Source organism: Bos indicus, chromosome 10 (genome assembly GCF_029378745.1).
Source record: "Bos indicus isolate NIAB-ARS_2022 breed Sahiwal x Tharparkar chromosome 10, NIAB-ARS_B.indTharparkar_mat_pri_1.0, whole genome shotgun sequence".
Taxonomy (NCBI): Eukaryota; Metazoa; Chordata; class Mammalia; order Artiodactyla; family Bovidae; genus Bos; species Bos indicus.
In genome coordinates, this window is record NC_091769.1 from 37,374,603 (window position 1) to 37,384,843 (window position 10,241).

At 46.7% G+C, this 10,241-nt stretch overlaps 1 protein-coding gene across 1 annotated transcript in view; it reads right to left on the bottom strand.

Annotated features, from left to right (window-relative positions):
- Positions 1–8,810, bottom strand: part of PLA2G4E (phospholipase A2 group IVE) — an 80,694-nt gene extending 71,884 nt beyond the window's left edge. The window contains exon 1 of the mRNA XM_019968589.2: positions 8,275–8,810. Within this exon, the coding sequence (XP_019824148.2) occupies positions 8,275–8,457 (183 nt within the window). The 5' untranslated portion in view covers positions 8,458–8,810. The remainder of the gene's footprint in view (positions 1–8,274) is intronic.
- Between the last annotated feature and the right edge of the window lie 1,431 nt (positions 8,811–10,241).

The following is a 10,241-nucleotide window of genomic DNA, read 5'->3' on the forward strand; positions in this document are numbered from 1 at the left end:
GATTCATGTTGAGGTTTGACAGAAAACAGCAAAATTCTGTAAAGCAATTATCCTTCAACAAAAAATAAATAAATTAAAAAAAAATTGGAAACAACCTAGATGATATGATGGTATATTATAGCCATTTTTTTAAATCTTTTTTTTAATGGCAGAGGAAAATAATCACTAATTGCTGTTAGGTGGAAAGGACACAGTTTTAAATATGAGCTCAATTCTGCATGTACAAATATATGTCTACATAAGTAAAACTGATTTCTGTGTATATTTATGTCTAGAAAGAAGACTGAAAGGAAATATATTAAGGGTTTGAGAGCTTATCTCTGGATGATGATATTGGTTGGGAATGTTTATTTTCTTGAGTAAACTTTTCAAATTTTCTCATGTCTATACTGAACATATACTACATGTTTTTAGTTGGAACTATTAAAATAGCAGATTATTACATGTTTAGTAAATGGAGTATTATTGTTAAATGTTAAATAAATAGAATATTATATGATAAATAAATAAAGAGGGAAAGAAAACTAACATGTCTTTTGTGCCCCCATGTGCCAGGCCATCTTGCCAGATATTGATATTTACTACATTAATTCTGTAAAAAGTACATGGGCATATTCTCTCTTGCCCATGCTCTAGGGGAGCAGAAAGCCTTGAGCGAGGACAGGGTCAGGCAGTCCACCCAGGGGAGAAAATCTTTCTTAGGTGCTGGGAGGCCCTTTCCTCCTCCCACGAGCAGCTGGCCCAGTGCTCACCATTCGGATCCTCCTCTTTGCCCATCTGAAACATCCACAAGAGGGGCCTGGAAGGGGGCAAAGTAATAGGTCATCTAATGTGTGACTGAAGTGATTGTGGAGGCCAGGACACCAGGGCCTTGAAACTGCTGGCTTTGGGAACAAGAAGTGCTATCAAGCATAGTGAAAGATTAGACCCATGTTGTGTCACACCTGTTGGTAGAAATGGGGCCTTTGTGGGTGGGTAGTCTTGACTTCAGTTAAGAAAGAACTTGGCCATTTGATGGGTAATAAGCTTCTATTGGGGTTTCTCAGGTATGTTAGCAGTAAAGAGCCCAATTGTCAGTGGGGGAGACATAAGAGACAAGGGTTCAATCTCTGGGATGGGAAGATCCCCTGGAGGAGGGCATGGAAAGCTACTCCAGTATTCTTGCCTGGAGAATCCCATGGACAGAGGAGCCTGGTGAGCTACAGTCCATAGAGTCCTAAACAGTTGGACATGACTGAAGTGACTTAGCATGCACACACACAAGCTTCTATTGCTGGAGTTATGCCCCAGTTCCTGCCTGGCAGATTCCTCTCCTGAGCAGGAGGCTGCTCTAGAATCCAGATGATCTGTTTCAGTTTCAAGATTCTGTTATTCTCCATCTGGTCATGCCCCTGATCCCGAGGACAGTTTGCTAATACCAACAGCTGCTTGAAGCACCTGTGGGATAGGCTTTATGCAGGCCTCTGTTGCTTAATATGTAAGTGACACCAATGGTAGAAAATCCACTGGGCAGGGAGGAGAGGACAGGGCAGGGTTAACCTGGCCTGAGGGAGATTTTTGGGCCCCTGGAATGCATCCACTCTACCTTCTTATATTCAGCCTGGGACCTTGCAGGGCAGCTTTGACAGATACATGGAATGTTTTGTTCCTCATGGCTCTCATCTGCATGCTGACACAACTCACAAAGGGTAGGCGATTAGGGAGCACCTGCTGTATACAGACGATCAAACAACTTCCCACCCCAAACCAAAGAAGCCATCAACACAGTGCTTACAAACAACAACAAAATGTCACAAGCCAGTTGAGACAACACCCATATAGAAAAATATAGAGAAAGAAATAAGAGCTTTGGAGTCAGAGAGGCCTGCATTCCTAACTTGGCTGAGGCACTGACTAGCTAGGCAGCATTAAGCAATTACTGTATCTCTTACTTTATCTCTGAGACTTATTTTCCTAATATGTAAAATTGGGTTAATGGTATCTATTTCACAAGATTAGTATAAAGATTAAAGAAAAAATATATAAGAGAATATATAATAGAGAATGTGGGCTTTGCTGGTGGCTCAGATGGTAAAGAATCTGTGTGCACGAATGGATAAGAAAGCTGTGGTACATACACACAATGGAATATTACTCATCTATTTAAAAGAATGCATTTGAATCAGTTCTAATGAGGTGTTTGAAACTGGAGCCTATCATACAGAGTGAAGTAAGTCAGAAAGAAAAACACCAATACAGTATATTAATGCATATATATGGAATTTAGAAAGATGGTAATGACGACCCTATACGTGAGAATGCAAAAGAGACACAGATATAAAGAACAGACTTTTGGACCCACTGGGAGAAGGCAAGGGTGGGATGATTTGAGAGAATAGCATTGAAACATGTATATTACCGTATGTGAAACAGATGACCAGTCCAAGTCCGACGCATGAAACAGGGCACTCAAAGCCGGTGCACTGGGACAACCCAGAGGGATGGGATGGGGAGGGAGGTGGGAGCGGGTTTGGGACGGGGGACACAAGTACACCTGTGGCTGATTCACATCTATGTATGGCAAAAACCACCACAATATTGTAAAATAATTAGGCTCCAATTAAAATAAATAAATACATTTTTAAAAAAGAATCTGTCTGCAATGCAGGAGACCTGAGTTCGATCCCTGGGTTGGGAAGATCCCCTGGAGATGGGCATAGCTACCCACTCCAGTATTCTTGTCTGGAGAATTCCATGGACAGAGGAGCCTGGAGCCTGGAAGGCTACAGTCCATAGGGTCACAAAGAGTCGGACATGACTGAAGTGATTGAGCAGCAGCAGCATATAAATAAATACATATGTGTATATGTCACTGGCACATAGAATCTGGCGTATAATAAACCTTAATAAATTGTAGCTATTTCTGTTTTTGTTATATTTGCTATAGGACAAATAAGTTGAGAAGGACTAAGTGGCCAGCAAAGAATCTAAAGGCCAGTATGGGCTGGAGAAGTGAGGGAAAGCTCCATTCACTGGTGACAACGACCTTTGAGCACCTACTAAGCGCCAGGCACAAGGTTGTGGTTCTGGGTGTCTGTCACTTTTGGAGGTAGGAATGAGCTTACCTCACACCATGTAGGCGACACAGCATAGGGTGAGTCCTGCCAGGAGGCAAGTGGGGCCCCAGTCCACAGGGTGTGTGGCAGGAGTCAAGAAAGAGCTGGGGGTGGAGTCTGATTTCACCAGGTCTCTGGAGCCAGGCAGAGGTATCAGCCTTGATGCCAGAGATAATGGGAAACTTAATGGGCCCTGGAGCCCACAGCCAGACACTCATCACTCAATGTTCCAGGTCTGTACCAGTGGCTGCAAAGACACTAACAAGCAGTCACAAGGTTTATGTTTCCTTATGTTTACTGACAACCTACTCTGATAAAACTATGGGATGTTTAAAGACAAAGTCTCTTGGCTTCCTTGGTTTCTTCCAACCTCATTGGCTATTCTGTCTCAGTCTCCTTGACGGCTCTTCTGTCTCCACCAGGCAGCTAGGAAGTGAGGAGCAGAAGGCACAGTCTCCTGCCTCTTTCCTTTTGTCTCCTCCTCCCATTTTTGGGAGACTCATCCAGCTTCATGGCTTGAAAATCTGTCTATATTCTGCTTTATGTAGTCAACCCAATTACCTCCCCGACCTATCGCCCTAATTTCAGACTTGTATTTGCAACTGTACACAGTACATCTCTGCTTGGATAAACGTATATAAACCATCTCAAATATAAAATGTCCGATACAGGGGATTTTCCTGGTGGTCCAGTGGTTGAGAATCTGCCTTCTAATGCAGGAAATAGGATTTGATTCCTGGTCAGGGAATTAAAATTCCAATATGACATAGGGTAACTTAGCCCGTGAGTCCCAGCTAGAGAAAACTCGCATGCCACACAATGAAGAGACTTTGCACCACAACGAAGACCAAGTGCAGCAGAAAAATTAAAAAAAATAATAAAATTGCCAGCACAGAAACCCCCGGTCTCCTCCATCACAACACATTTGGGTTTGGGAAACCCTACCCTGGGGCTCCCGGTACTTCCCTGTTAAGGCAAAAACCTAGGAAGCATCTTTGAGTTCACATTCCAGATCTGATCTATCAGCAAGTCCTGGAAGTTCTACCTCCAGAAAAATCCAGAATCTGTCCACTTGTATTTAAGCTGTGGCTGTTTCCCCCTGGACTATAGCAAGAACCTCCTCACTTATCTCCCTGTTTCCTCTCAGGCAGTCCATTCCCCAGACCAGCCACAGTGATGGGTGTAAAACATAAACAAAGTCTATCCTCATATTAGAACCTTCTAGTGGCTCCCTCTGATGCTTCAGAACCACCCCAGCACTGCCACATGCAGCACTGGGCCAGCCTAAGTCTCTGACTCTTTCCTCCCTCCACCTGCTCTTTGCTCTCCAGACACACTGGTCTTCTCTCTGTTTCCAGACACACTGGTCTTCTCTCTGTTTCCAGACACACTGGTCTGTCTCTCTGTTTCCAGACACACCGGTCTGTCTCTCTGCGGGTAAATGTTGGAAGAGACCAACCTTTACGTACCTGCGGGCCTTTGCACTTAGATTTTGCTCTCTGTGTAACATTTTCCCATGAGACTTCTCATTGTTCTTGGTTCAAATGTCACCATCTACCTCACATCCCCTCCTTGCTGACAGTCATCCTCTAGCATGTTTTGTTCCAAAATCTTTGACATAGAAAGAGTCATGTATGTATCTATTGTCGGTCTCCCTCATTAGACTGTAAGTTTCAAGAGAACTGGATCCTGTCTGACCTGCTCTGTGCTCGGTCTCCCACTCCTAGAACAACACTGGGGGAACAGTGGGAACTTGGTAAATATTTGTTCAGTGAATGAATCCATGCTTCAGATGTGGTTCCTGGTCTTCTCAAGATGGAAGATGTGTAACAAGCCACAGGAAGGGTTGCCTAAGAATACAGGAAATGGTACCCCTGAAAACAAATCTGAAAACTAATTTTCACTAAAGTATTGCTGGATGACAATATGCTATCCAGTAATGCCGGCCTCTAAGGGGTTCTAGAAAGACAAAGACATCATCTACAGGGTGGCCCTGGAAGGAAACCATTCAAAAACCAAAATGGAGAGCAGATGAGGAACTATTTGAAGATTGATGGGTTCTTGTGGTTCCCCTAAAATTTTCCATCTTGAGGATTCCTCTGTCACCAAATGTACACACATTCTCCCCAATCATACACGCCCCCCCACCCACATTCCCCTCTGTAACATTATTCCTCCTTTTCAAAGCTGACTCTGGTTCTTCTTGTCTTGTTCCAATATTTCATACAGATCTTAGGGAAGAACCAACTGACAAGTTTCTGAGAAATCCCATGGAAATTTGCAAAAAATAAAGCACCTCTTACTTCTGACATTTCACCTTAAATCTTAACAAACTATAGTACAGACACACAATGGAATATTATTCTGCCACTAAGGTGACAATTATAAAGTTTAAGTACCAACCAAGAAAACATTTTTGGCTGTAATTTTAGGCTAAGACCAAAACAAACAAACAAACTGGGCTTAGATCTGGTATAAGTATTATAAGCACAACTACATCAACATTATCTAAGGAGAAAAAAACTGAAAGGGAATAGCTATTGTATTGAGTTAATGGGATTTACAGCAGGTTTTTCCTTTATGTTTCCAGACATTTTTTGAAATTACTTTTATATACATAAAATGAAAATATTAAGATTAAGCACAGTTTAAGTCCTCCACCAGGGACTTCCCTGGTGGTTCAGTGGTTGGAAGTTAGCCGGCCAACATTGGGGAAACAGGTTTGATTCTTTGTTCAGGAAGATTCCACATGCTGCAAGGCAACTGAGCCTGCGAGCCACTACTAAGCCGGCAAGGTGCAACTGCTGAAGCCCCTGCACCGAGAGCCTGTGCTCCGCAACAAGAGAAGCCACCTCAACGTGAAAGCCAGGCACCATATGGAAGAGAAGCCCCCGCTCACAGCAACTAGAGAAAGCCTGCACATAGCAGTGAAGACCCAGTGTGGCCAAAAGTAAAAATCTCCGTGTGGTTGCCTCTGTCTCAGACCCGTGTCACTTCTGCTGTTTCCCCAAACAGCTGAAACAAGACAAGGGACACAGCCTCATTCCTGAATCATGTCCGGAGAGGGGACGATGGGTGGAAGGGGAGAGGTCATCGTAAAGTCACAACAACTACAACAGCGGTCAACGTGGTTCCAGCTCTGTGTGCTCCAGAGACTCTGCTATCTACTCCTGACAGGATCTTTCCCCAGAGGTGAAAAAACTGGGAGGTGAAGGAGCTGGTCTGAGGTTCCAGGGCTGGGAGCTGGCCGAGAAAGTTAGAGAAGCTGGTCTGATCTCACAGGCCCTGCTCTCAACCACTCTAACAAGGACGGTGCTCTTCCACATACTGAGCACTTGTGTTTCAAGGGCTCTTGCAGCCTTTGGGGGGGGTCACCTCTGAGTCAGGAGGCTCCTGATGCCAGGGCAGGGGAGGGGTCAGGGGCCAGAGGCCAGTCCCCTGACCTCCCAGCAGGGCTGCCGCTAGTGCCTTTCCCCCTGCAGCACATTAGCAGCAGGCCTGGCCTAGTGGACCACAGGGACTTCTGGAAGGAGGCAGAGCAGGAAAGGAAGGGGAGGAAAGCCTGCCCCTCAGGGTGAAGGGCATAGCAGGAAGAGTGGGAAGGGGTGGGGCAGACAGGGGGAGGGGAACAGACACTCTTCACCTGTGACTCTGAGAAGTGTCACTGGCAGGACCCTGGCACTTCCTTGGGTCAGTCAGCCTGGTCAAGGGGATGATCTTGGGGGACTGGTTATCCATCCAACTGCCCTCAGGTATGTTGAGGGAGATGGACGCTGGGTTGACAGTTGCAGCTATGAAGTAGGACCTACTGGGGCTGGACAAGGTGACCCCACGGTGGAGGCCCAGATGGACTCACAGAGCCAGGGTCCAGACAGAGAGTGCGGTGGAAGCAGAGGGGTCCACAGGAGGTAAAGGGGCCATGGCCCAGTGCTTCTTGGGAGCAAGGCCCACATAGTGAAATAAAGCTGCCCCTCAGCCAAGCTGCCCCTGGTACTGCTGCTGAGACCAGAGCAGCCAGAGGGGCACAAGAGCACTGCCCCCTCCCTGTTGTTGGGAGCCTGCAGGAAGCCCGGAGGAGAAGCTGGGGAGGCAGATCTAGATCATGGATCATTATCCAAAGCCACTGTTTAGCTTTTGCAGCCCACTCAGTTTACCAGGTGGGACTGAGTCATGATTTTCTCTTCACTGGCCCACAGGTGGGATCTGTAAGGAAGGTCAAATCAGTCCCAGACCCCCAGAGGTGCTTGTGGTTACAGCTATGACCCTGCCCTGCCACCAGGCCAGATGGCACAGGGTTAGAATCTATTATGTGCCAGGAGGTCTGCAGACCCTTCACCTACAGGAGTCCAAACCCTCTTCTCAGTATTATATCAATAGAAACACCCTCCATGTCCACTCTCCCATCCACTAGCTGTGTGACTTTAACCCCTCTGTGAGGGGTTGGATACCATCACTGATTCAATGGACATGAACTTGGGTGAATTCCAGGAGATGGTGAGGGACAGGAAGGCCTGGCATGCTGCAGTCCATGGGGTCACAAAGAGTCGGACACAACTTAGTGACTGAACACCACCACCAACAACTCCTCTGAGCTTCAGTTTCTTCATCAGTTAATCCCTCCCAAGCACACAGACTGAACGCAGTAAAAGGACAGTACTGTCCAGGTAACACCTCTTAGGGGTTTCCCTGATAGCTCAGTTGGTAAAGAATACACCTGCAATGCAGGAGACCCCAGTTTGATTCCTGGGTTGGAAGATCCGCTGGAGAAGGGATAGGCTACCCACTCCAATATTCTTGGGCTTCCCTTGTGGCTCAGCTGGTAAAGAATCTGCCCGCAGTGCGGGAGACCTGTGTTCGATCCCTGGGTTGCGAAGATCCCCTGGAGAAGGGAAAGACTACCCACTCCAGTATTCTAGTCTGGTGAATCCCATGGACTGTATAGTCCACAGGGTCGCAAAGAGCCGGACACAGCTGAGCACTGTGTCACTTTTGAGGCACAGAAACAGGTAAGGACAGGTAGGTGATGGGGTGGGGCGGAAGGGACTCATCCCGGAAAGCAAAATGAATAAAAACACAACCTCTTAACTCTGCAGCAATGCAGGTGATCTTATTCAGAGTCAGGACAATGAGGGTAAAATTTAAGGGGTCAAGGACCCTCTCCCCAAGAATACAGACATACCTGAGAGCCATCAGGGGCCATGGGAAGTAGAGATGTGAGATGGGGAGTTTCCAGGACCTGTATCTGCTCTGACTCACAGACACTCCTTCCTGCCATGCTGCCTTCTTCATCCCACTGAAGGCTCTGAGGGACAAACACATCCGTTCCCAAGCCAGGATGGCCTTCCGACGTCTGGAGAGTCATTCCAGCCACGTCCACCTCTCTGGGGCTCCGAACAGGCTGAGTGGTGCTGGAGCTAGTCCTTAATGGCGAGGCAAACGGCGAATATCCTCGGGAAATTTCAAGGGAGTTTTGCAAAAAAAAGCCAAAGCAATGCTATCAGATTTCTCCTGAAGATATATGAGCCTGATGAATAATTAAGGAGGTGAAGGCAGTCAGGGCTTAGCTAAAAGAGTCCCACATTTCTGTGAACACTTCACACAGTCTGGTGGAATGTTCTTGTGCTGCGTAGAAAGTCTACAGGAAGCTACAATTACTTTCACCTGGAGCAGCTCTCCCTAGGGGAGGCCTGCATTGCAGAGCTGGAATCCAGGCTTGGAGATAGTGCCTCACTGCTCGGGGATATTTTTAGAAGTGTGACACTCAATATGTCCATGGGGAGGAGAGAAGGAACCGGGGTGGGTGGAGGTGCTGAGGGTCAGGTAGACTCCCTGGCTCTTGGCTGACACCCCCATCTTTCTCTTTTGAGCCCTGAAAATAAATCCCCAACCTGCTGTTCAGCACTGACGGAGGGGCCACAGGCCAGAAGGGAGATTAGTCATTTACTCTGTGTCTCATTCGCAGTCCTTTCTTTGATGCGACAGATACTGTGTCTGGCAGCTTCAAGACAACGTGTCATAGCTCCACGGTAAAAACAAAAAGCAAACCCTCTTCATATTTATTTATAAGCATTTTAAAATAGACATTCAAAATGTGCATCTTTCTGTTCCTCAGCTCTGAGTGATCCCGCATCCTCTCTAGTTGGGGACACCCCATAATCCCCCTGTCCCCCTTTCAAGACTCTTTTCTGAGGCTGTGGTTTTCTAGTGGGCACTGCCTCTGGCCTCAACAGAAACCAAGCAGCAGCCAGACTTCCAGTCTGACTGACCAGAGTCATGTATTTGGGACAGAGATGGAGGGGGGAATACATGTATAAAGTTGTAACCGAAACTGGGGTCCAGCTGCTTGCCACTCAAAAGCCAGTAAAGAGGCTGAATTGGTGGAAAGGAAAGCTTGCTTTATTTTGGATGCCAGCAACCCAGGGTAGGGGGAGGGTGGACACCTGTCCAGAAGCCGTCTCTCCCCCCATCCATGACAATCAGTGGGCAAGAGCTTTTATAGCCAGATGGAGGAGGCTTCATGCAGAAACAGCACAGTCAGCTCTGACAGTCATCTTGAAATTGGTCATCTGACCATCTTCATCTTGGTTGTTTTAAGTAGAGTTAATCTTCAGTTCCAGGATCGGTTTGTCCCCATTTCTTGAGCCCAGATCTCAGAACTATGGCAGCTTCTGTCATGGCTACAGTCCAGTCATCATGTAGTTAACTTCTTACACCTGGTGGTGGTTTCAGTCTAAGAGCTCATGGGACATGGCGCAGAATATTATCTATAGCCCTTGAGAGGGAACTAAATGTCCTTGACTATGTTTGACGCTCAGTCACTTCAGTTGTGTCCAGCTCTTTGTGACTCCGTGTGCCATAGCCTGCAAGGCTCCTCTGTCTGTGGGATTTTCCCAGCAAGAACACTGGAATGGGTTGCCATGCCTTCCTCCAGCAGATGCTTGATGACTTTATTATTTGGTCTTTGTTGACTGTGTTGCTTTGTTTCTGCATTTTCTCACTTCTCTGGTTAAACTTCTTCTTTGGCTAAAGTTTTTTCACAAACAAAAGGCACGTGGGGGACGCGGTGGTGGGCAAGAACCACAGGGTCCTGCTTCATTTCAAAGTGTCATTTTTCTGTTTGTGCCAAGAGACAGCAGAACTTGCAAC